Source organism: Protomyctophum bolini (assembly GCF_963924005.1).
Source record: "Protomyctophum bolini genome assembly, chromosome: 2".
NCBI classification, from domain to species: Eukaryota; Metazoa; Chordata; class Actinopteri; order Myctophiformes; family Myctophidae; genus Protomyctophum; species Protomyctophum bolini.
Genome location: NC_137863.1, coordinates 22,786,198 through 22,812,468, shown reverse-complemented (window position 1 = coordinate 22,812,468; position 26,271 = coordinate 22,786,198). Strand labels below are relative to the sequence as shown.

General features: G+C 41.4%; 1 protein-coding gene across 1 annotated transcript in view; it reads right to left on the bottom strand.

The window, feature by feature from the left end:
* Window positions 1-4,163: 4,163 nt before the first annotated feature.
* Window positions 4,164-26,271, bottom strand: part of fer1l4 (fer-1 like family member 4) — a gene marked incomplete at its 5' end in the record, with an annotated part of 47,348 nt that continues 25,240 nt past the window's right edge. The window contains 19 exons of the mRNA XM_080787506.1: window positions 4,164-4,954; window positions 6,153-6,253; window positions 13,566-13,861; window positions 14,428-14,551; window positions 14,881-14,998; window positions 15,805-15,903; window positions 16,659-16,744; window positions 16,949-17,130; window positions 17,597-17,751; window positions 20,271-20,441; window positions 20,726-20,853; window positions 21,635-21,751; window positions 21,884-22,018; window positions 22,300-22,400; window positions 22,710-22,749; window positions 23,335-23,457; window positions 24,356-24,465; window positions 24,687-24,861; window positions 26,088-26,249. Of these exons, the coding sequence (XP_080643632.1) occupies window positions 4,774-4,954; window positions 6,153-6,253; window positions 13,566-13,861; window positions 14,428-14,551; window positions 14,881-14,998; window positions 15,805-15,903; window positions 16,659-16,744; window positions 16,949-17,130; window positions 17,597-17,751; window positions 20,271-20,441; window positions 20,726-20,853; window positions 21,635-21,751; window positions 21,884-22,018; window positions 22,300-22,400; window positions 22,710-22,749; window positions 23,335-23,457; window positions 24,356-24,465; window positions 24,687-24,861; window positions 26,088-26,249 (2,604 nt within the window). The 3' untranslated portion in view covers window positions 4,164-4,773. The remainder of the gene's footprint in view (window positions 4,955-6,152; window positions 6,254-13,565; window positions 13,862-14,427; window positions 14,552-14,880; window positions 14,999-15,804; window positions 15,904-16,658; window positions 16,745-16,948; window positions 17,131-17,596; window positions 17,752-20,270; window positions 20,442-20,725; window positions 20,854-21,634; window positions 21,752-21,883; window positions 22,019-22,299; window positions 22,401-22,709; window positions 22,750-23,334; window positions 23,458-24,355; window positions 24,466-24,686; window positions 24,862-26,087; window positions 26,250-26,271) is intronic.

The following is a 26,271-nucleotide window of genomic DNA, read 5'->3' as shown; positions in this document are numbered from 1 at the left end:
CACTTGTAGTTGATTCATATTTTGACCAGGAGTATCTATACTTTGACTCAAGTACTGGGATTGAGTACTTTGTCCACCACTGGACATAGCACACATGGAGGGATCAGCAATGACTCGATTGAACGGAATATGCACAGCAAAGAAATTGTGTTTATAAGCCCAAACCACACCAGTTGCAACTCCTTGCAACATGCACAATATCAGTACCCTGACCAGAATATGGAACACCTTAATCATCATTGGTAACAGCTGTGAAGGAAGCGGCCCAATTTATTTCCAATATGGCTGCTGTGCATAGAGCCCAGGCATGACTGAATTTAACCTACCGTGCTGTGTGTTGCTGGTTTGAATCCTGTCCTGTAAATGTAATGAAAACATAGCCTTAACCTAGCTCTGGTCCATAGCGTTCTACTGCTTCGATTCTGCCCTGCAGTAAGGCTATGGGACTATCAGTTTTAAATCTCAAATCGTTTGACTATACTCACCAATACAAAGATGGGTTGTGTCAATAGAAAGACTACTTCCCTTAGTGGACGCACTCTGAGCCCCCCACCACACTTGTAAACGGTACTTTTTGGCCAGAAAGGGATTTATTTTCACCGGAGGAAAAATATTCTCTATGAGGCAGTTCTCTGGGCAATATCGGTAGAGGGCACAGCGGAGTAACAAAAAGTATTTTTTTTCCCGGTGGAAACAAAATCCCTTTTTATCCAAAAAGTACTGTTTATACGTGTGGTGGGGGGCTCAGAGTGCTCCCACTAAGGAAAGTAGTCTTTCTATTGACACAACCCATCTTGGTATTGGTGAGTAGGTCAAACGTTCGTGATATTTCCACAAAAGAGGAGAGGTCTGATTTTGATTTGAGATTTAAAACTGATAGTCCCATTAGCCTTACTGCAGGGCAGAATCGAAGCAGTAGAAGACTATGGACCAGAGCTAGCCTTAGAGTATGTACTTATGTTAAACTGTGTGTGTGTGTGTGTGTGTGTGTGTGTGTGTGTGTGTGTGCGTGTGCGCGTGCGTGTGCGCATGCGTGAATTGAATGTTACATTGACTTTAACTGTGGTCCCCTTTTATAAAATAAAATAGAATATTATTGTCCAATCAATCACCATCAGGCTTTTATCATTATTGACACATTATTTTTGTCACGGTGTGAATCAATAAGGTAGGACCCAAGGGCAGAACAGGAAGGCGCAGAGGCAGAGAAGTCTAAATGCTAGAGGGTTTATTCCAAAATCCAGGATACAAGGCAACATCACACTTGACATACAACAATGAGCTGACAAAGGAAATGAAAAACCAGGGGAGTATAAATACACAAAGACACAGGTGAACTCAACAGATAATCAACACAATGATTGGCTAAAAGACTAACAAGACAAGGTGGAAACACTGGGGTAATCAGGGTACTGGTGAGACAACACAGGTAACAAAAGCCACAGAGGAAACCTTAAGGCAGTGATACTCAACCTCAGGCCCGCGGGCCACATCAGGCCCGCGGGACCATTATGACTGGCCCACCAATGAAAATCTAAAAAAAAGAAGAAAAAAGAATCTGGAAAATGAAATAAAAATAAAAAAATCTGAATGAAGTTATCTTTAATTACATTATTATAAGTAATACTATTAGAGTTGTACTATTACTCGAACGAAAATAAAAGCTTGGGGGGGGGGGGGGGGGGAGATGCAATGCAAATGAAAGACATATACTGTGTATCCCTATTCCCTGACATAATTTTATAGCTAAACGGACAGAATTCTATTTTATTTGAATGATGAAACCCAGCTGCCATTAATAGTTGGAAATGGAAATGGAAATTGCGGAAATGGAAATTGCGGAAATGGTGGAAATGGAAATTGCGGAAATTGCGGAAATGCGGAAATGGAAATTGCGGAAATTGCGGAAATGGAAATTGCGGAATTTGCGGAAATGGAAATTGCGGAAATTGCGGAAATGGTAATTGCGGAAATTGCGGAAATTGCTCTTCACTTATAGCTATCTATTTTCAGGTAGATACCTTACTAAATGCTCAGGAGCCTGAAAAACATAATCTAGTATTAATCTATTATGTATGTTTTTTTGTGTGAGTATAAAAATGGTGTCCAAGCTGTATGATAGAGTATATTAATACGGTGTAACTTATACAATTTGGGTGGTTGTATTTGGCCTCCCTGTGCTCTTCTATTGAGACATTTCTAGGTTGGTTCCATAGCTCTAATCTAATGCCTTCATAGCAAAGGGCATTAGGGCTATGGACCAGAGCTAAGGTTGGATATGACCTGAACATCAAAATGTGTCCCCTGAGCAACCAGGCAGGCTCTACTATTACCTTCAGTGGTACAAATTCAGTGCAGGAGACCCAGGTTCAAACATCCTGGATAGAACAGGATGCCCTTGAGTATTGATTCTCAGCACCTGAGCTGATCTAGAGCAGTACGTGGTTCCGAAACCTTTCAGGTCAAGACCCAAAAGAGAGATTAGACATTTTCCCGGGACCCAAACTAGTGAAAATAGCACTAACTGCATTGCGAGCTTGTAACCTCGAGTCACGGTGCCGTCACCAGACTTTCCACATCGGTCTAGACCGCATGGTTAAAAAAAAAGAAAAAATCTTATTACGATTGTGCAGTCAACCCGGAACAAAGGACAAAGAAGGGTGCAACAGTTTCCCCTGTACTTTGAAACAGGAAAGTTACATAGTCCAAAACAACCATGCAATCCGGTACACTTCCCCTTCTTGATATTCTAACTCCCTATCTGTGGAAGTCCGTGACCTCCGACTTCCCCATAACTGCTGTCAATACATTGAGGCATCATAGGTCACCAGGTCAAATACTGACCTAGTGAGTAATGCCTCAACTCCTACTATTAGGTTCTAGGTTTAAAGGGACATTTCACCGCTGGAGGAAACTCCAGTCACCCAATATTAATAGTATTTGTTAGTAGATAACTGTAGCACAATTTGAAATTTGCACTCTATGGCCAGAAAAAGAATGTGTGTTTGACTAGGGTTTGACTGGATTGCTGGATTACTACAATGTAGGGCTGCGAATCTTTAGGTGTCCCACGATTCGATTCGATTCCGATTCTTGGGGTGACGATTCGATTAAAAAACGATCTTTTCGATTTTTCCGATTCTCGATTCAAAAAAGATTTTTTTCGATTCTAAAGCAGTTTATTTTATTAAAAACAATTAAATATAATTTTAGCATGATCTACTCCAGTCTTCTGGCATGAAAGCAGAGTACATTTAGTAAAAAGCTTGTATAATTGTAAAGGTTTTATCAACTGAATGATTTAACACACAAAGGTTAAATCCAAGAGTAAGAGAACATGTCTCATTAATAGCTTGCACAAATTTGAACCAGTACAAAATCTCTTCTCACTCAATACCAGAACAATACATTAGTATTAAAACAGGTGTAAAATAAATACAATTGGCAGGCTTAGCTTAGCTGGTAGTAAATGCACTATGCAGAAACCCAGGCCATAATGCATTGCATGCACAGGTACATTTGTGAAAGGAAAAAAAAAACCCTTTTTTTTTTTTTTTTTTTGAAAAATCGATTTTTGGAAAATGAGAATCGATTCTGAATCGGACAGCATTAGAATCGCGATTCTAACTCGAATCGATTTTTTTTGACAGGCCTACTACAATGACCATAATGCTTTGGTGCACTCACCCAGTCTCCCCACCAGGGGAGGGCTGTCTTAGACTGCATCCAGACAGTAGATTCATGAAGATGCCAAATGCTGCTCGCGTCAGGAGCTCCACCCACGCTGCAACTTTCAGCGTCGGCAAAGCGTTTCCGTTCTTTTTGGCCGACGCTGCAAGTTGCATCCATCCACCAGCTGTCTAAAGGCCAGGAAGAGACTCCTGACGCGAGCGGCATTTGGCATCTTCATGAATCTACTGTCTGGATGCGCCCTTATGAGAAAACATGTAAGGGCAACTTGTTATTTTACTGGGAATTTTGTTCAACATATAAATGAACTGACAATCAGCATTATCATCGTTTTGTAGGTAAAAAATATGTTTTTATTTCATTCATGAATCATATTGATAACATTTGGTTGAAACATAGCACTTATACCATATACCATGAATACAAATCAGATGGAATATTTCTTAGTGTTATTAAAATTGTTCTGTGTCTATATGAATATAGCTGCATATATTAATATTACAGGAACTCTGTTTAAAGGTACAATAAAATATTTTGTTCAAATTGATTCGATGCATAAGCGTAGATATGTTTGATCGTGAAAAGACATGCTGATATCTTAAATAACTCGACTACTGACTACAGTAGTACTGTAATTAAGTACAATTAAATATTGTACTTTTACTCCACTACATTTATTTGAAGACTTTAGCTACTTTGTAGCTTTTAATTATTATTACAAAACATGCATTAACCACATCAACCCTATATATATTTCGACCATTTGAAAATAACCGATCTACAAGCTCACAATGCGTCGTGACGTGAGCTTGTAGATCTGCTATTTTTCAAAATATTGTTATACATGTGGGACATTCTGCATAATGAGTACATTTTGCTTTGCATCGGCCTACTTTAGGTACATTTTGATGCCAAAGCCTTTGTACTTTTACACAAGTAAATGTTGTATTCCGGACATTCAGGCCTACTTGTAACAGGGTATTATAGATTGTAATATTGATACTTTAACTTAAGTAAAAGACGTGAGTACTTTCCCCACCACTGAATAAAGGTGCTTTTAACAGTCAAAGGTGTCTGTCTCTCTCATCCATTGACTATGAGGCCAGAGATCTGTTGAGGCAGAGTGTAGAGGATGAGGGCCAGGAACAGAGTGAGGACGGCCAGGATGAGCAGAGCGATGATGTACTTCTTATACTTCCTCCAGATGAAGAAGATGAACGTCTTCATTGGGTTCACGAACCACGCGAAGGACGTCTTGGGACGACTGGAGGAGGTTAGGGGAGGACAGGAGAGGTTGTTAGATTTGATATTTGAATGATAATGTGACAGTTAAAACTACACATTGGCCCAACACTATCTATAGGATGACAAGAACAAATGACATAAGTAATGCCAATGTGACAGGGATAGCCCATCATAAGTAATGCCAATGTGACAGGGATAGCCCATCATAAGTAATGCCAATGTGACAGGGATAGCCCATCATAAGTAATGCCAATGTGACAGGGATAGCCCATCATAAGTAATGCCAATGTGACAGGGATAGCCCATCGTAAGTAATGCCAATGTGACAGGGATAGCCCATCATAAGTAATGCCAATGTGACAGGGATAGCCCATCGTAAGTAATGCCAATGTGACAGGGATAACCCATCATAAGTAATGCCAATGTGACAGGGATAGCCCATCGTAAGTAATGCCAATGTGACAGGGATAGCCCATCATAAGTAATGCCAATGTGACAGGGATAGCCCATCGGTTTGTAATGGATTCACACCAGGTCTAGTCTTGCGTAGCCAGACAACTATTCCACAATCTCCGAATGCTAGAGTCTGGAACTACACCTCCCGAAAGTTTGTCATTTCCATTCACAAAAATATATTTTAAATTATCTTTAGAGCTTATTTTCTTGAAATTCCATTGCTACTATATATGTTTAGATGATTTATATTTATATTAGGATAAATTTGCGTGACTGTAAAGATGAAACGGAAGTCGGGAGGAGGCTTCCACTTAATATTTTACTCATGATCAGAGCTTCTGTGCGCCAAAATGTATGACGGAAGCATTTGAAAAATTGTGAGAGGTAACAGTCTGGCAACACAAGACTACACCAGGTCCGATTGATTCGAACCTGCAAGTACGATTCCCCTCCACCCGCTGGCCAGCATACACATTAGTTATATGTTCCATACCCTGAGTAGACTTCAATTAAACTATACTGCCATCTACTGGATTGTGGGATATGTGACGCTTTGATGGCAATACAATATAGAAAACATACTCAAAACGTAAATACTCATTTTGTAGATCACCAGAAAGATGTTAAACAGTATCAAAAGTTACAATAACAATAAATCAAATTGCTGCATCAAAAAAAATAGTTAGTGTATTAGTGTGCATGCGTGCGTACGTGCGTGCGAGCGTGCGTACGTGCGTGCGCGCGTGCGACGGCGTGCGTACTTTGGTTTGTCTAGGGGTTCCGGTTCTTTTCGGGCCCGCCCCACTGGATTAGCCTCCGCCTCTTCTAGTGTCACCAGCTGAAACTCCGCCTCCACCTTACCCTGAAATGTAATCACATGTAATGTAATCATAATAATAACAACACACAACAACAACAACAACAACAACAACACACAACACACACAGACGGATGGCTGAACAGAAGGACGGACAGACACAAGCAAAACATTCTCCGGCCTAGCGGAGACACTCATCATGGTCATAATAATACCAACCATGAGCAGGTAGGCGTTTCCATTGTTGTCATAATAATACCAACCATGAGCAGGGGCCTATTTCACGAATCTTGGATTAACTAATCCAGGATATAGGCCAAAGCCAGGCTTTTTAAATCCTGATCTTTACAGCCTGGTTTATTCCGTTCCACTAAAGCCAAGCGAGGCTCAGAATTGGTGGATTTGGCGAGCCGGGATCAGCAAGCCTGGCTTAATAGACAGTCTGGCTTGTTGTCTCTAGACCCATTATGTGATCACAGATTTACTGATCCTTCTTCTTCATGGGGTATTAAGGCAGTTTGCATCCTTAATAGTTGCATTACAGCCCCCTTCTGTATATCTCATTATCTTTACTAATCTATTCAAGACATACTGATACAAGGACTTAAGCTTCTAAAATAAATACTGCTGCTGTAATTAAAGAGAGAACATAATCTCAATATTGGATAGACTGAATGATTAACTACCCCAAAAATATAGTTTACATTTTACCACTACTATTAACTTAAAACAGAATTCTTAATATTGTAAGCATAATGATATTGTCGCATTGTGATATTTGGCCATAACTCCCTCCTCTGAGGGAGCTACCTTTGGGGAAGGGGGTTGTTGTCCAGACAGGGGCCAGACTGGTGAGGGTCATGGGTTCATGTAGCATGCCAAAATTTGTGCTATTGCCATTGAGAATACATTGGGCGTTTAAGTTAAATAACTCAGAAACTACAAAACATTTCAAAGTAAAAAGTTCCAGCATGTGTCTCCACAGTAAGCTGAATTTTACAAAGTGTGAATGGAGTTTCTAGGTGAAAGTGATTTTTTGAAGTGCCAGTATCTGCCTATAAATGTCTCAAATTTGAAAGCACTATATTTCCAAAACTATGAAACATTTCAAAGATTCCTTTTCAGGCACACATGTCCACCGTAGGATGAACCTAAATAGGTTTGAATGGGGTTTCTAGGTGTAAGTATGTAGGACTATGGGTGAAACGTTATAATGGTAATATGTTGTAAAACAATGAGTAATGGTAATGGTTTTCACTTTTACAAAAAAAAAAAAATAATATAATATAATAATTCTTCTTAACTGTGCACTTGCACGACAGCAAACCTATTCATGGGGAACATTCACCAAAAGCAGCTGATCTACAAGCTCACAAGCTGTCATGATGTTGTGCAGCCTATATATTTTGGTTATTTGATTTTATATAGTGCTTAAATTAGTCCTTTAATGCAGACCGATACAAATAAGGCAACATAAACCCATAATAATTGAATATATCTGGAAAACATCATTGGTTTGTGATCAGTTTGACTGCTTAATGAACAGTAAAGACATCAGGATTAGGTTAAACCTGGCTGTTAGCCTGGTCCGGAGCAGGCTAAGTCCAAAGCATAAGTTTCCATGGTAACTTATGTAGCATCACTTTCATGAAACCGAATCAAGCCTCAACATATCCAGGTTAACTGGTTAAGTTAATCTGGCAAGATCAACCAGCTTTCATGAAACCGGTTAAGCACTGATCCAGGATATATTAAACCAGGATATGTGTTAAAACCCGGCTTAATCTCTAATCCAAGTTTCGTGAAATAGGCCCCAGGTAGGTGTTTCCATTGTTGTCATAATAATACCAACCATGAGCAGGGGCCTATTTCACGAAACTTGGATTAGAGATTAAGCCGGGCTTTAACACATATCCTGGCTTAATATATCCTGGATCAGTGCTTAACCGGTTTCATGAAAGCTGGTTGATCTTGCCAGATTAATTTAACCAGTTAACCTGGATATGTTGAGGCTTGATTCGGTTTCATGAAAGTGATGCTACATTAGTTACCATGGAAACTTATGCTTTGGACTTAGCCTGCTCCGGACCAGGCTAACAGCCAGGTTTAACCTAATCCTGATGTCTTTACTGTTCATTAAGCAGTCAAACTGATCACAAACCAATGATGTTTTCCAGATTTATTCAATTATTATGGGTTTATGTTGCCTTATTTGTATCGGTCTGCATTAAAGGACTAATTTAAGCACTATAAAATCAAATAACCAAAATATATAGGCTGCACAACATCATGACAGCTTGTGAGCTTGTAGATCAGCTGCTTTTGGTGAATGTTCCCCATGAATAGGTTTGCTGTCGTGCAAGTGCACGGTTAAGAAGAATTATTATATTATATATTTTTTTTGTAAAAGTGAAAACCACTAAATATTACCATTACTCATTGTTTTACACCATATTACCATTATAACGTTTCACCCATAGTCCTACATACTTACACCTAGAAACCCCATTCAAACCTATTTAGGTTCATCCTACGGTGGACATGTGTGCCTGAAAAGGAATCTTTGAAATGTTTCATAGTTTTAGAAATATAGTGCTTTCAAATTTGAGACATTTATAGGCAGATAGTGGCACTTCAAAAAATCACTTTCACCTAGAAACTCCATTCACACTTTGTAAAATTCAGCTTACTGTGGAAACACATGCTGGAACTTTTTACTTTGAAATGTTTTGTAGTTTCGGAGTTATGTAACTTAAACGCCCAATGCATTCTCAATGGCAATAGAACAAACTTTGGCATGCTAACCCATGAACCGATGACCCTCACCAGTCTGGCCCCCTTCCCCAAAGGTAGCTCCCTCAGAGGAGGGAGTTATGGCCAAATATCACAATGCGACAATATCATTATGCTTACAATATTAAGAATTCTGTTTTAAGTTAATAGTAGTGGTAAAATGTAAACTATATTTTTGGGGTAGTTAATCATTCAGTCTATCCACTATTGAGAGTATGTTCTCTCTTTAATTACAGCAGCAGTATTTATTTTAGAAGCTTAAGTCCTTGTATCAGTTGGTCTTGAATAGATTAGTAAAGACAATGAGATATACAGAAGGGGGCTGTAATGCAACTATTAAGGATGCAAACTGCCTTAATACCCCATGAAGAAGAAGGATCAGTAAATCTTTGATCCACAGAAGGGGTCTAGAGACAACAAGCCAGACTGTCTATTAAGCCAGGCTTGCTGATCCCGGCTCGCCAAATCCGCCAATTCTGAGCCTCGCTTGGCTTTAGTGGAACGGAATAAACCAGGCTGTAAAGATCAGGATTTAAAAAGCCTGGCTTTGGCCTATATCCTGGATTAGTTAATCCAAGATTCGTGAAATAGGCCCCAGGTAGGTGTTTCCATTGTTGTCATAATAATACCAACCATGAGCAGGTAGGCGTTTCCATTGTTGTCATAATACCAACCATGAGCAGGTAGGTGTTTCCATTGTTGTCATAATAATACCAACCATGAGCAGGTAGGCGTTTCCATTGTTGTCATAATAATACCAACCATGAGCAGGTAGGTGTTTCCATTGTTGTCATAATAATACCAACCATGAGCAGGGGCCTATTTCACGAAACTTGGATTAGAGATTAAGCCGGGCTTTAACACATATCCTGGCTTAATATATCCTGGATCAGTGCTTAACCGGTTTCATGAAAGCTGGTTGATCTTGCCAGATTAATTTAACCAGTTAACCTGGATATGTTGAGGCTTGATTCGGTTTCATGAAAGTGATGCTACATTAGTTACCATGGAAACTTATGCTTTGGACTTAGCTTGCTCCGGACCAGGCTAACAGCCAGGTTTAACCTAATCCTGATGTCTTTACTGTTCATTAAGCAGTCAAACTGATCACAAACCAATGATGTTTTCCAGATTTATTCAATTATTATGGGTTTATGTTGCCTTATTTGTATCGGTCTGCATTAAAGGACTAATTTAAGCACTATAAAATCAAATAACCAAAATATATAGGCTGCACAACATCATGACAGCTTGTGAGCTTGTAGATCAGCTGCTTTTGGTGAATGTTCCCCATGAATAGGTTTGCTGTCGTGCAAGTGCACGGTTAAGAAGAATTATTATATTATATATTTTTTTTGTAAAAGTGAAAACCACTAAATATTACCATTACTCATTGTTTTACACCATATTACCATTATAACGTTTCACCCATAGTCCTACATACTTACACCTAGAAACCCCATTCAAACCTATTTAGGTTCATCCTACGGTGGACATGTGTGCCTGAAAAGGAATCTTTGAAATGTTTCATAGTTTTAGAAATATAGTGCTTTCAAATTTGAGACATTTATAGGCAGATAGTGGCACTTCAAAAAATCACTTTCACCTAGAAACTCCATTCACACTTGTAAAAATTCAGCTTACTGTGGAGACACATGCTGGAACTTTTTACGTTGAAATGTTTTGTAGTTTCTGAGTTATTTAACTTAAACGCCCAATGTATTCTCAATGGCAATAGCACAAATTTTGGCATGCTACATGAACCCATGACCCTCACCAGTCTGGCCCCTGTCTGGACAACAACCCCCTTCCCCAAAGGTAGCTCCCTCAGAGGAGGGAGTTATGGCCAAATATCACAATGCGACAATATTAAGAATTCTGTTTTAAGTTAATAGTAGTGGTAAAATGTAAACTATATTTTTGGGGTAGTTAATCATTCAGTCTATCCACTATTGAGAGTATGTTCTCTCTTTAATTACAGCAGCAGTATTTATTTTAGAAGCTTAAGTCCTTGTATCAGTAAGTCTTGAATAGATTAGTAAAGATAATGAGATATACAGAAGGGGGCTGTAATGCAACTATTAAGGATGCAAACGCATGCCTTAATACCCAATGAAGAAGAAGGATCAGTAAATCTGTGATCAACATAAAGGGTCTAGAGACAAAAAGCCAGACTGTCTATTAAGCCAGGCTTGCTGATCCCGGCTCGCCAAATCCGTCAATTCTGAGCCTCACTTGGCTTTAGTGGAACGGAATAAACCAGGCTGTAAAGATCAGGATTTAAAAAGCCTGGCTTTGGCCTATATCCTGGATTAGTTAATCCAAGATTCGTGAAATAGGCCCCAGGTAGGTGTTTCCATTGTTGTCATAATAATACCAACCATGAGCAGGTAGGTGTTTCCATTGTTGTCATAATAATACCAACCATGAGCAGGGGCCTATTTCACGAAACTTGGATTAGAGATTAAGCCGGGCTTTAACACATATCCTGGCTTAATATATCCTGGATCAGTGCTTAACCGGTTTCATGAAAGCTGGTTGATCTTGCCAGATTAACTTAACCAGTTAACCTGGATATGTTGAGGCTTGATTCGGTTTCATGAAAGTGATGCTACATAAGTTACCATGGAAACTTATGCTTTGGACTTAGCCTGCTCCGGACCAGGCTAACAGCCAGGTTTAACCTAATCCTGATGTCTTTACTGTTCATTAAGCAGTCAAACTGATCACAAACCAATGATGTTTTCCAGATTTATTCAATTATTATGGGTTTATGTTGCCTTATTTGTATCGGTCTGCATTAAAGGACTAATTTAAGCACTATATAAAATCAAATAACCAAAATATATAGGCTGCACAACATCATGACAGCTTGTGAGCTTGTAGATCAGCTGCTTTTGGTGAATGTTCCCCATGAATAGGTTTGCTGTCGTGCAAGTGCACGGTTAAGAAGAATTATTATATTATATATATTATTTTTTTGTAAAAGTGAAAACCACTAAATATTACCATTACTCATTGTTTTACAACATATTACCATTATAACGTTTCACCCATAGTCCTACATACTTACACCTAGAAACCCCATTCAAACCTATTTAGGTTCATCCTACGGTGGACATCTGTGCCTGAAAAGGAATCTTTGAAATGTTTCATAGTTTTAGAAATATAGTGCTTTCAAATTTGAGACATTTATAGGCAGATAGTGGCACTTCAAAAAATCACTTTCACCTAGAAACTCCATTCACACTTTGTAAAATTCAGCTTACTGTGGAGACACATGCTGGAACTTTTTACTGTTTTGTAGTTTCTGAGTTATTTAACTTAAACGCCCAATGTATTCTCAATGGCAATAGCACAAATGTTGGCCTCACCAGTCTGGCCCCTGTCTGGACAACAACCCCCTTCCCCAAAGGTAGCTCCCTCAGAGGAGGGAGTTATGGCCAAATATCACAATGCGACAATATCATTATGCTTACAATATTAAGAATTCTGTTTTAAGTTAATAGTAGTGGTAAAATGTAAACTATATTTTTGGGGTAGTTAATCATTCAGTCTATCCACTATTGAGAGTATGTTCTCTCTTTAATTACAGCAGCAGTATTTATTTTAGAAGCTTAAGTCCTTGTATCAGTAAGTCTTGAATAGATTAGTAAAGATAATGAGATATACAGAAGGGGGCTGTAATGCAACTATTAAGGATGCAAACTGCCTTAATACCCCATGAAGAAGAAGGATCAGTAAATCTTTGATCCACAGAAGGGGTCTAGAGACAACAAGCCAGACTGTCTATTAAGCCAGGCTTGCTGATCCCGGCTCGCCAAATCCGCCAATTCTGAGCCTCGCTTGGCTTTAGTGGAACGGAATAAACCAGGCTGTAAAGATCAGGATTTAAAAAGCCTGGCTTTGGCCTATATCCTGGATTAGTTAATCCAAGATTCGTGAAATAGGCCCCAGGTAGGTGTTTCCATTGTTGTCATAATAATACCAACCATGAGAAGGTAGGTGTTTCCATTGTTGTCATAATAATACCAACCATGAGAAGGTAGGCGTTTCCATTGTTGTCATAATAATACCAACCATGAGCAGGTAGGCGTTTCCATTGTTGTCATAATAATACCAACCATGAGAAGGTAGGTGTTTCCATTGTTGTCATAATAATACCAACCATGAGAAGGTAGGCGTTTCCATTGTTGTCATAATAATACCAACCATGAGAAGGTAGGTGTTTCCATTGTTGTCATAATAATACCAACCATGAGAAGGTAGGCGTTTCCATTGTTGTCATAATAATACCAACCATGAGAAGGTAGGTGTTTCCATTGTTGTCATAATAATACCAACCATGAGAAGGTAGGTGTTTCCATTGTTGTCATAATAATACCAACCATGAGCAGGTAGGTGTTTCCATTGTTGTCATAATAATACCAACCATGAGAAGGTAGGCGTTTCCATTGTTGTCATAATAATACCAACCATGAGAAGGTAGGCGTTTCCATTGTTGTCATAATAATACTAACCATGAGCAGGTAGGCGTTTCCATTGTTGTCATAATAATACCAACCATGAGAAGGTAGGTGTTTCCATTGTTGTCGGTGAACTCGATGTCTTGGGGTTTCATCTTGCCGCGCTTGCTCTTCTTCTTCTTGCGCTTGTTTTTCTTGGCGTCCTCCTTCTCCTTCTCCTCCCTCTCAAAGTCCTGCTGGGTCTTCTGGCGGATCAGCGGCCACCAGCCCTTCATCCTCTTGGAGCGGAAGATGGAGAAGCGAGGCCCGGCGCGGTCCTTGGCCATCTGGATGGAGCACTTATCTGAGGCCTTGGCTGCTCTCACCATGTCACTCAGAGACAGCTCTACAGAACCTGCAAGCAGTGGGGGGAGAGGTGTATACTGTAGGCTACTCTGATGTTGTACTTTGACCCATTAAAGGTTTCATGACATGCTGGTTTTACAAACAATAGTAAAAGTATTTATCTTGGTCCAGTGAGCCATGGCAGCTTGCAGAGTTATTGTGTTGCTTTGCAATTGCTCTGTGTTCTGAGGCTGAGTCGCTTTGCCTGTCTCCCCAGGGGGAGAACGAGAGGAGAGGGGGTGGGGTTAAAGAACTATGACGTCAAAGACAGCCAATCACAGCACATTTCTGAGCATAATTATTCAGAAAATCACAGACCACAGAACATCCAGATGAATGTTCAAAGTTCGGGGTGTGTTGTTTTGGGTGTAATTGAGGCGTTTTGTAAAACCAGATGTTTTCATTGTGATATTGATAAATAGGATCCAAGCCTGGACTCAATCAACTGATTGATCAATCATTAAAATGAACATGCTCTGATGCACACAGCCGCAAAACGATTTTAAGATTTTCAAATAGGCCCTGATCCAGGAAAGGTTGAGAACCACTGTAGCACATATTTAACAGATATTTTACCCAGGAAATCGTTGGCAGCGATGCGGTCGTAATCCCACACCTGAAGTGTCAGAACCGCAGGCTGTCTGAACTCTGACTCTTCCAGCGAGAAAAAGGACTCCTTCTTCTTGTATACAACCTCTTTCTACACACATAACCCCCCACACACACACACACACACACACACACACACACACACACACACACACACACACACACACACACACACACACACACACACACACACACACACACACACACACACACACACACACACACAGAAGAACGGTGACTCCTTGTGTACACAACCGCTTTCTACAGTAAAAATGTATCGTCATATTTGTTCGCGCACGTGTGTGTGTGTGTGTGTGTGTGTGTGTGTGTGTGTGTGTGTGTGTGTGTGTGTGTGTGTGTGTGTGTGTGTGTGTGTGTGTGTGTGTGTGCATGCGTGCGTGCGTGCGTGAGTGCGTATACCTCAGTTGGAAGATAGTCAAATCTAAAGACAAATCTCCAGTTGAAGTTGCCTTCTCCAGTCAGAGAGTTAAAATGGACATCAGTCTCCTGCTTGTCTCCTTCAAGACCCTTGATCCACCTAACAGCAGGAAAACACACTGTAACACCATCGTCCACTTTGCTAAATAATAACATTATACAAATCTAAAATAAATACATGCTTCTCTATGACCTTTTCCACGTTTACTGGATACAGTGGTTTGTTGTTTCGTCAATTTAACAAGAGTTCTCAACGTGCCTGAAAATTAAGGCCCGGCCAGGCCGGCCCTAATTGATTTGGCCCGAGGCCCGGCCGGCCCTAAAACGTTGGGTTAGGCCGGGTCAGGTTTGGACATAATTTGAGAACTAAAAACCATTCAGCACCATCTTCATAATAGATAAATACACAAACATACTATTATTTCTATTATTATTTATTTTTTTAAATACATAGCCTGGCCTGAAAACGTCAGGTTGGGTTCGGGCAGAGTTTGAGAACTCTAAAACTAACCCAGTTAAATTCATGAGAGGTTCTTTTTTATTATCCATAAAAAACGATTGACCAAATGACCAAGAAAACAAAAAAATTAAAAAACTCACAAACATCCGACTCTGAGTGCAAGGGCCTTATGGTATGAAAATCAAGCCTATTTCACCCACACAATATACCGGTCAGAGCTGGGTACCGAAACCTGAATTCACTTAATCTAAGCTAAGTGACTATAAGTCTAAACAAATATCTGTCCGCCCATCCGTAAGCCCGCCCGTGTTTGTGCAACGTTTGTGTCCGTGTGAGTGAGTGAGTGAGTGAGTGAGTGAGTGTGTGTGTGTGTGTGTGTGTGTGTGTGTGTGTGTGTGTGTGTGTGTGTGTGTGTGTGTGTGTGTGTGCATGCGTGTGTGTCTAACCCTTTCATGTAGATGTCAGAAGAGGGATCTCCAGTGAAGGGGTTGACATCATCCAGGACCACATCATCTGTGTTCCATATGGTCACGCGCAACTCATACCTATAATAGACAGAAAATAGCTGCACCGATATGGAAATTCTTGGCCGATACCGATGTTCAAAATAACAGTTTAGCCTGTTATTATTTACTCTTTTCGTGTCAAGGAAACAAATACATTTTCAGTATAAGAAATAAGTGTTGAGCATCTACAGCTTGGTAGACTGCATATAACCAACACACCAACATAGTGTTGAGCATCTACAGCTTGGTAGACTGCATATAACCAACACACCAACATAGTGTTGAGCATCTACAGCTTGGTAGACTGCATATAACCAACACACCAACATAGTGTTGAGCATCTACAGCTTGGTAGACTGCATATAACCAACACACCAACATAGTGTTGAGCATCTACAGCTTGGTAGACTGCATATAACCAACACACCAACATAGTGTTGAGCATCTACAGCTTGGTAGACTGCATATAACCAACACACCAACATAGTGTTGAGCATCTACAGCTTGGTACTGCATATAACCAACACACCAACATAGCCATCAGTTAATGTCAGCTTTATTTGACCTATATCTGTGCCTTCTCTAAGTTGAATGATTGACAAGACATACATAAGTCATACATTGATTCAGGTCAGGTGTGCAACACAGGAAAGGTACAGGAACAAGACTATAGAATCATACATTGATTCAGGTCAGGTGTGCAACACAGGAAAGGTACAGGAACAAGACTATAGAATCATACATTGATTCAGGTGTGCAACACAGGAAAGGTACAGGAACATGTGAAAACCTACTGTTCGGGTAGGCGTGGCTTGATGTCGACAGGGGGCGGAGCCGGGACATCAGTAGGAAACATATCCACCCACATGTGCAGAAAACCCTACGCACACACGCACACGCACGCAGACACACACACGTCACACACACACACACACACACACACACACACACACACGTAGGTGTATAACATAAGTGTGCCCGGCATACTGGTCTCTGGTGCTTCCTCAGGGACCTGGTATGTGTTCAGGTCGTGTGTGTGTGTGTGTGTGTGTGTGTGTGTGTGTGTGTGTGTGTGTGCGTGTACCTGTGGTAGGCCAGGGCTCTGGGTGTTCCACAGGGAGCGTGTCTCGACGTGCTCAGGGACCAGAGGCAGAGCTACAGGGACAAACTCTCTCATCTCAGCCCAGCGCTGCAGCACCCTGAGGGCTGCATGTTCCTCCAGCTCAGCCTCCTCCTCCGGAGACAGCTGGTTCTTCTTGCTCAACTCTACACACACACACACACACACACACACACACGCATATACTCATTTAGTTCAGTCTGTGTCCCTCCCCTGCCGCCGGATACAGCGGTGACTTTTATTTTGAAGAGCCCAAAATTCACCCCAAAGCTAAATTGGCTATAGCTACAGTAATTTGGCGACTGTCCTTTTAAAAGTCATCCAAAGTGTTAATATTGTAACCGCAAGGTAGCGACGACTCAATCTAAGAAAGGATTCAGAGAAAAAGGCGTTTTAAGATCGCGGTCAAGTTCAACACAGGAGTCTATGGCCGTGGCCATCTTGGTCCTACAGGCACCAGGCCTGTTTACTATAGCAACCCCAAGCTAATCGGTGGATTCAGAGACCTTTCTGAATGAAGTCAACAAATGACGAGAATCTCATAATTTGGCACAGATGGGTGAAGTACCAAAACGCACGGACAGACAGACAGACAGACAGACAGACAGATACCCTCTGGTATAGCATCAGGGGGAATCTTGAAGATCTTGTTGAGGACTTTGACTTGAGATGGTCGATACTCTGGAGATGAGATACTGTTCTTCTTGCACAGATCTGCCAAGATGGCCGACGGCTTCTTGTCGTCACGCCATTTATTATAGCCATCACTACGGACAGACAGACAGACATTCTGTTAGATTGGTGAGTGGAATTGTAATGGCCAGACTGTACCAATACAACTAGTCATCTTTGCACTGAAACAGCTTTAAGGCCAGTCCACTGCACCAATGCAACTCCTTTCAACTGCCTGTGGGGGTTGCAAGCAGTTATATTGTTGTGGACTGGCATTAACAAATTAACTGCTCGTGAGTCGTGACGGAACGTTCCGCCAATTAGAATCCAACCGGAAACCGCTATTGGTGGACGTCAGATAAGCTTTATTATTGATACTGTATCAAAACGGATCGCTGATTTTTTTTTCTTTTTTTCTTGGCCTATATTCCTTCTTCAGCGATCCTACACAGGTTTTGTGCACACGCACTGCCGTTCACTTCTTGTATACACTTGAGACACAGAGACCCCCAGGTATCTATAGTTAATGACACGACATGAGTACAGCAACTTGCAATGGGCCATGTCTTCAAGATACTCAGGGGACCAGTGCCCACTGCCCATGTGTCATCTGTCAAACTACCTCACTAGAGTGAGAAACGCCCACAGGCACAACATCACCAGAGGGAGCTCCACTGCTCTCCAACACCCCAAAGTCCACACACACACACACACACACACACACACACACACGCACACACACACACACACACACACACACACACACACACACACACACACACACACAATCGTACATGGGTGGGGTGTATATGTACTTTACTATTCTGCCACCAAAATGTGGAATACCCAACCAACACCAGCCATCAAACTTTGCAACTCCCTGTCCTCGTTCAAAACCACCCCAAAAGAACACCTGCACCTATTCGAAAAATTGCAACAAGACCTAGACAAGTACCAACAGTAAGTAGAGGGTTGTATATATTACATATTATAATTGTAGTATAGCTGGAGACCACAGCAGGCCATGTGTCATATATATTGTATATATTACATATAGATTGTATACTATATTACATATTGTAGTATAGTTGTTGTTATGGCCCTGTGGGTCATAATGTGTATTTTCCTGTGTTGCTCTGTCTTTTTCCCTCAGTGTTTGTGTGAATGAGTGAGGACTGAGGAGTGACTGATAGAGGATCAGCTGTGGTGAATGTGGGATGAGTAGTGATTGAGTGAGTGGTAGAATGTGGGATGAGTAGTGATTGAGTCAGTGAGTGGTTGATGAGTAGTGATTGAGTGAGTGGTTGCCAGCTTGTGTGAGTAGACGGAGTGGTGTATGAATGTGAGTGGCTAACTACCAGGTCCAGGTGGACCGTGCTGGTGATTGGCTTCTCTGGCCAGGCTCACCTATAGTGTCGCAGTCCCTCCCCCTTTCAGAACAACGAGTGGCCCAGGAAATTAATCCCAATGCATTTTTCCCATAGGCATTTCAAAAGGTATTTATTTAAAGACCTTTTAAGCGTCGTACAAAGCCAACTCTTGTCGTGACAAATCATGACAACACACAACATTTTTCGGGCCAAACAAAGAATTAGAAAGTAGAAAGAAACGGCAGGTTACAACACTTTATTTGTTGTTTTTCTTCTTTGTAATTATTTGTTTGGTCCAAAATATCATGATTTGTCACGACAAGAGTTGGCTTCGTACGACGCTTAAAAGGTCTTTAAATAAATACGTTTTGAAATGCCTTGGGATTCATTTCCTGGGCCACTCGTCGTTCTGAAAGGGGGAGGGACTGCAACGCTCTATAAAGCTGCCTGTTGTCAGTACTTCTGATGTCTTCCTTCTATAGCCAAGTTCCATGCACCAGCACTTTGTCAGTTTTTAGCTTCGTGATAAATCTAATGTAATGTACTGGGTAATGTAGGGGTGGGGGACCCAAGGGGATCCTTGTTTTGTTAGGTCAGATATTTGTATTTTGGTTTCCTTTTGCTAGTTAAGAGTATGTTATTATTATTGTTCTGTGATCTGGAAACTAGGGTCCTCACCCTGAGGTATTGTACACTGCAATGCATTTTATCTTGAATAAATCCTACAGCCATAGGATTTTAACCTGACTGAATTGGGTAGGAGGGAGTCCATTTTAATGTTGCGACCAAAGGTTGCCAGGGACTGGGTTTTAATAGTTGTAGACCACAGCAGGCCATGTGTCATATATATTGTATATATTACATATATATTGTATATATTACATATTGTAGTATAGTTGTAGACCACAGCAGGCCATGTGTCTTCTATATTGTATATATTACATATATATTGTATATATTACATATTGTAGTATAGTTGTAGACCACAGCAGGCCATGTGTCTTCTATATTGTATATATTACATATATATTGTATATATTACATATTGTAGTATAGTTGTAGACCACAGCAGGCCATGTGTCATCTATATTGTGTATATTACATATTGTAGTATAGTTGTAGACCACAGCAGGCCATGTGTCATCTATATTGTATACATTACATATTGTAGTATAGTTGTAGACCACAGCAGGCCATGTGTCATCTATATTGTATATATTACATATATATATTGTATATATTACATATTGTAGTATAGTTGTAGACCACAGCAGGCCATGTGACGGCTGTAGAAGCGGTTCTCCAGGTCGATGTGTGTCTCTCCAATGACATCATCAGAGCCCACCATGTCGTGATCCATCACCATGACAACCAGCTCTGTCTCCAACGGAAATGATAACGTCAGCTCAAACACCCTATAGGAGAACACGCATGCACACGCGCGCGCGCACACACACACACACACACACACACACACACACACACACACACACACACACACACACACACACACACACACACACACACACACACACACACACACACACACACACACCATTAGAAAGAAAGACAGACAGACAGACAGACAGACAGACAGACAGACAGACAGACAGACAGACAGACAGACAGACAGACAGACAGACAGACAGACAGACAGACAGACAGACAGACAGACAGACAGACAGACATATACACTCACTCTCCAAACACAGGGTTGAGTTGCTTGGGGATGTAGCGATCTTTAGAGTCCACCGACTGTCCACCAACTTTCACCAGCAGGTAGGGATCTGCCTTACCGTTAGGATCTGTAGGAGACAGACTGCTAGCCTGCATACAGTACAACAGCATTAGGTCAGCAATTGAAGATGGGCCTGACATTCAAAATTGTTAATGCAACTTTACCCTCCATGCCCTCAGTACCCACTTACTTGACTAATTACTTTTTACTGTGCAACACCCACAGCCATAATACTAGAGGGAGTGTGAACAACGATCTTGTGCCACCCATTTATAAAACAAATATGGGAAAATTCACCTTCCAAAGCACTGCTACCCAGGCGTGGAATGACCTGCGTCCATTTTCAGAAAATATTCTTTTGGGAACAGTAGAATAGGGATGTTGTGTATGTCTAAGTGAATGTGGGGATGCATAATTATGGTTCCAGGGACTGTTTCCAGTAGTGGTGCCTTGCATGGTTTCCTCTGCCATCGTCGGTGTATGAATGTGTGGCTGAATGTAATGCACAATCTATGTAAAGCGTTGTGTATAAAGACGCTATATATAAATGCAACATTTACCATTTACACCACACCACACAATACAATGCATTATGATCGGTAGCTGAGACAGGTAGTAGTGAATAGTGATAGTGAGACAGGTAGTAGTGAATAGTGATAGTGAGACAGGTAGCAGTGAATAGTGATAGTGAGACAGGTATTAGTGAATAGTGATAGTGAGACAGGTAGTAGTGAATAGTGATAGTGAGACAGGTAGTAGTGAATAGTGATAGTGAGACAGGTAGTAGTGAATAGTGATAGTGAGACAGGTAGCAGTGAGACAGGTAGTAGTGAATGGTGATAGTGAGACAGGTAGCAGTGAGACAGGTACCTTAACGATGTAGATTCTACAGAGGACTTTGACAGGAGAGTTGTTGGGGATTCCATTGATGATCTGAGGTCTGCTGTCCTCTTCTCCTTCTTCTATTGGATACACCAAGAATGAGCCCTGCCAATCACATTAAAAAATAAAAAGTGTCTGTCTGTCTGTCTGTCTGTCTGTCTGTCTGTCTGTCTGTCTGTCTGTCTGTCTGTCTGTCTGGCTATACAAGGTATGGTCCGTCCGCCCGTCTGTCCGTACCTTGTATTTTCCCATGATCCTCTCATCGTCGTCATCATTGTCGTCTTCTGCTGCGGTCCTTCCTTTATAGAGCGGGAAGATCTTCAACCAGTCCTCAAAGTTACTGAACGCTGACTCCAGCTCTGAGCCGTACAACTACACACACACACACACACACACACACACACACACACACACACACACACACACACACACACACACACACACACACACACACACTTAATGCCATGTGACCTGTGTGGTTTTGGGATTCACTCTTTCCTGGAGCATTCTACCCGATGGCCGTGGTTTTGAGGTTATTATTGTGTGAGGTTACGGTTAAGGTTAGGTTTAGGCATATAACCACGCCCATCCGTAGAATATCCGGGAAAGAGGTAGTCCCGGTGTGGTTTTGACGGTATAGTTTGACCTCTGACCTGTAGCGTGGCGATCTTCTTCCTCTTTGGTATGGGGGGTTCTATCTCTATGACCACCTCCTCCTCTTCCTCTATAGATGCCATGTTCAGAGCGCCCCCCTCTGGAGAAATACAGAAAACGGCGTGTTTTCTTTTTTAATATATATTTTTTGACTTGTTATGCTTTTATTGATAGTACAGTATACTAAATGGGGAGAGAGAGGCGTGGGGGGCACGCAGCAAAGGCCATCGGGATCGGGACTCGAATTGTAGCCTGACACGCTGTCAGGCTGCAAGGGAGCCTAGGTGCCCGGACCGCTAGATTAAACTTGACTTAAACTAGACTTAAACTAAAACTTTTTCAACTTTTCCAAAGACTATGACTAAACAAAATCTAAATTTGCTGTCAAAACTGATGAAGACTGTTGTACCTGGTTCTGCCTGTTCCTCTAGCTCCTTCTCCAGAGCTGCCTGAGACAGACAGACAGACAGACAGACAGACAGACAGACAGACAGACAGACAGACAGACAGACAGACAGACAGACAGACAGCATAGTCCTTATGCTCATGAAAGATGGCATTGGTGTTAAGTAACTAAGTACATTTAGATCAAGTGCTGTACATAAAAACAATGTTGTAGCAGTGGCTCAGGGGTGGAGTGGCCGGATAGGAGCCACGAGGTCCCCAGTTCGATCCCCATCTGGCTCCCCCAGAGTTAGTGTCGGAACTCGGAAGTGTCCTTGAGCAAGACACTGAACCCCTAATAAGGTTGGTGCCTTGCATGGTTTCCTCTGCCATCAGTGTGTGAATGTAATGCACAATCTATGTAAAGCGCTTTGGATAAAAGCGATATATATGCACCATTTACTTTACTTGTTTTTTGTTTTTTATTTGTTTTTAATACTTTCACCTCCGCTACATCTCAGGGAAAGATGAAAAAGATAATCACACCACTGAAAGATTGTGAATAACTTACATCTTGAAACTAATTGATTTAACGATGTATTAATTGATCGATCAATCGATCGATTGGTTTAATGATGAACGTGTCTCACCTGTCTCTCTCTCTCCAGCTCTTCCAGTGACGCGTAGTACTTGGACCACCAATCAAGTTCCTCCTCTTCTGGTGTCTCCTCCTCTAGCACCTCCCCCTTTTTGGACAGCATTTTTAGAGGAGCCTAAGGCAATGTTTAATTAGCATGTCATTTGCATATCATCAGTATCCCATAGCAATGTTTTCATCCTATATACATATTTATCGACTTAAACTATGACGAAAAATGTTCATCGACTACCTTTATTCAGTGACGAAAACTAAACAAAAACTCAATATGTCATGGTCACGTCCTGAGCCCCTCCGTTTGTCCATGATTTTTCTCTGTCTCTCCCAAGTCCTGCTCCTCTGACTCTGATTGCCCTGAGTGCCATCTCCTGTGGGGACTAGCTGAGCCAGGTTTGGGTGATGAGCTCCAGTGACTATTTAAACTCTGCCTTGTGTTTGTTCAGTTCTGGATCTTAAGTTAGTGTCAGGTTTTATGTTCAGTGTATGTACTTCTGTTATCCTATGTCATTTCCCAAGTAAAGTCAAGTTTATGTGATCTTCTTGTCCTGCCTTTGTTTGAGTTTCCTGCATTTGGGTCCTAACACGTGCAAACCGTGACACAATAAAAACTAAGCCATGATGGCTAAAACTAAACTGACAATTTTGTCAACAAATAAAAAATATACACAGATGTTAGGGAGGGACTAGTGGAGAAGAGATCCAGTAGAACTAAAAGATATGTCATTTTATGCTTGGTTGCGATTGGGTGTTGCGCTCTGAAAATAGCAGATCTACAAGCTCATAACACGTTGCACTGCGAAACATTGTGAGCTTGTAAATCGTCTATTTCCAGCATGGAACCAAGTGTAAAATCAGGCATTTACATCCAGGCCTGCCTAAATACATTTTAGACAATTAAAATCTTACGATATTTAGTCGCTTAAAACTATCAGATGACTAAAAGATAACCAAAACGACATTTTATTCAAAAGACTTTGACACCATACACAAGAAGAGAGGAGAGGATTACATACAGACACCAGGTTCAGGGGGTTGATATTTGGTATTTTGCTCTGTTTGATTGACAACGCTTTCAGGTCCATACTCTTCACTGTTGTCAATGGATTGACCTTCCCTTGTCGCACTGGACAGACAGACAGACAGACAGACAGACAGACAAACAGACAAATCCTTGGTAGAACAGGAAAGTTACATAGGATTTGGTATAATAAAAATTTATTAAATTGAACAGAAAATGTCTGTGAGTGTGAAGCAAACACATTGGTCATGATCTGTGTTCACATTCACTTCAATTTGCATGCCCGGACATGCCGGCGAACAGTCTCAGTTAGCCCCTCCCCTTACCTGTAGGTTTAGGCTCCTCCTCCTCCTCCTCTAGCCACTCCCCCAGCGTGGGCGGGGCATAGGCCATCAGACTGGGCACTAGGTGTGTTCCCACCAGCGCCATGCGACCGAACGCTCTCTGCTCCACCACGAACACCGTCAGAGGAGGGTGCAGGTGCACCTGCTCTGGAAGCTCCTGAGTGGAGGACAAAACAGGCCATGTGATCATCATGACTAATACACTTTAACTGACTGGAATTATACTGCATTTCTAGTTTTGCGTGACAAAGGAAAGCAGCAGCATATGCACTCCATGTGGGTTTTAAAGGTTAAAGGTTGCGATTAGGGTTTAGAGTTTATATTGCAATTACAATGTACGCATTGATCAGATGCTCTGATCCAGACCTACAATAAGCATTGATCAGATGCTCTGATCCAGACCTACAATAAGCATTGATCAGATGCTCTGATCCAGAACCAGGTAAATGCAGTGGCTCACAAAACCAGGAGCCCAGGTAAACCAAGAACCACCAGTCTAAAGAATATAACATTGAAATAACAACTTGTTCATTGAAACTATACGATACCATCATACCAGTCCTAGCAATGAATCTAGTATCTGTTTAAATAACATGGCATCTAAATTACAACGAAACATTGTGGTAAAGAAAACAATTGAAACAAACCTAAGTAACAAATACATGAGAGCGAGTGGGTGACCAATATGTCTGTCAGTGGCAGAAGGACTGAACCCGCGAATGCAGAGGCAGAGAGCATGAATGTTCAAATTAAATGATTATTTACTGCAGAAAGCAGCTTAGCTTACAACACACGCAAACTCAGGGAAGCCAAAGTCCAAAAAAATGCAAAAACCTTACAGAACAAGAACTTCCAGGTACAGGAGAATCACAGGAAACATCAGGGAACATCAAGGTTGAAGTTGAACACCGGACAATGGTTTATGTTCTCACAGTTTGTGTGTGCAATGAGTCCAGTATTTATAGGAGGCAGGTTAATGGCAAAGTGTTCACAGGTGGGCTGATGAGGGAGTTGGAGACAGGTGAGTGAATGGGACTGCAGAGTGGAATGGAAAGTGGGAGTGGCTGATAGGGAGACATGGTCTGTAGACCATGACAATGTCTGCATGTCTGCATGGTCTTATATTGCTAGCATAAATCAGGCACAAGGTGGCAGGATTGAGGAAGGCATACAGGCAGAGTGAGTGCTATGCACTTTGAGTCTGTAAAACTTGTTATAGGTCATGAGGTACACGACAACACGTTAGTATATTATACGTAATATAGACCCATGTGAAATTGGAAGTGAAGAACAAACAAACAAACAAAAATACGCAGACAAACTGGAATTGGAACAGTATTCATGCTATTCAAAATTGAAGTTTTTTCGGTTTCATGTACTCACCACATCAAAGCATTTGACCATCTCTTTGAAGTTGGGGTGTGTTTTACAGCTGAGGATCTCTTCAGACTCCAGATGGCTGCCACCACACTCTATGCGCACCTGGGGGCGCTCTACCTCAAACAACTGGACCCTCCGCAGGTCCCTGACACCCCAGAACAACACCTACACACACACACGCACACGC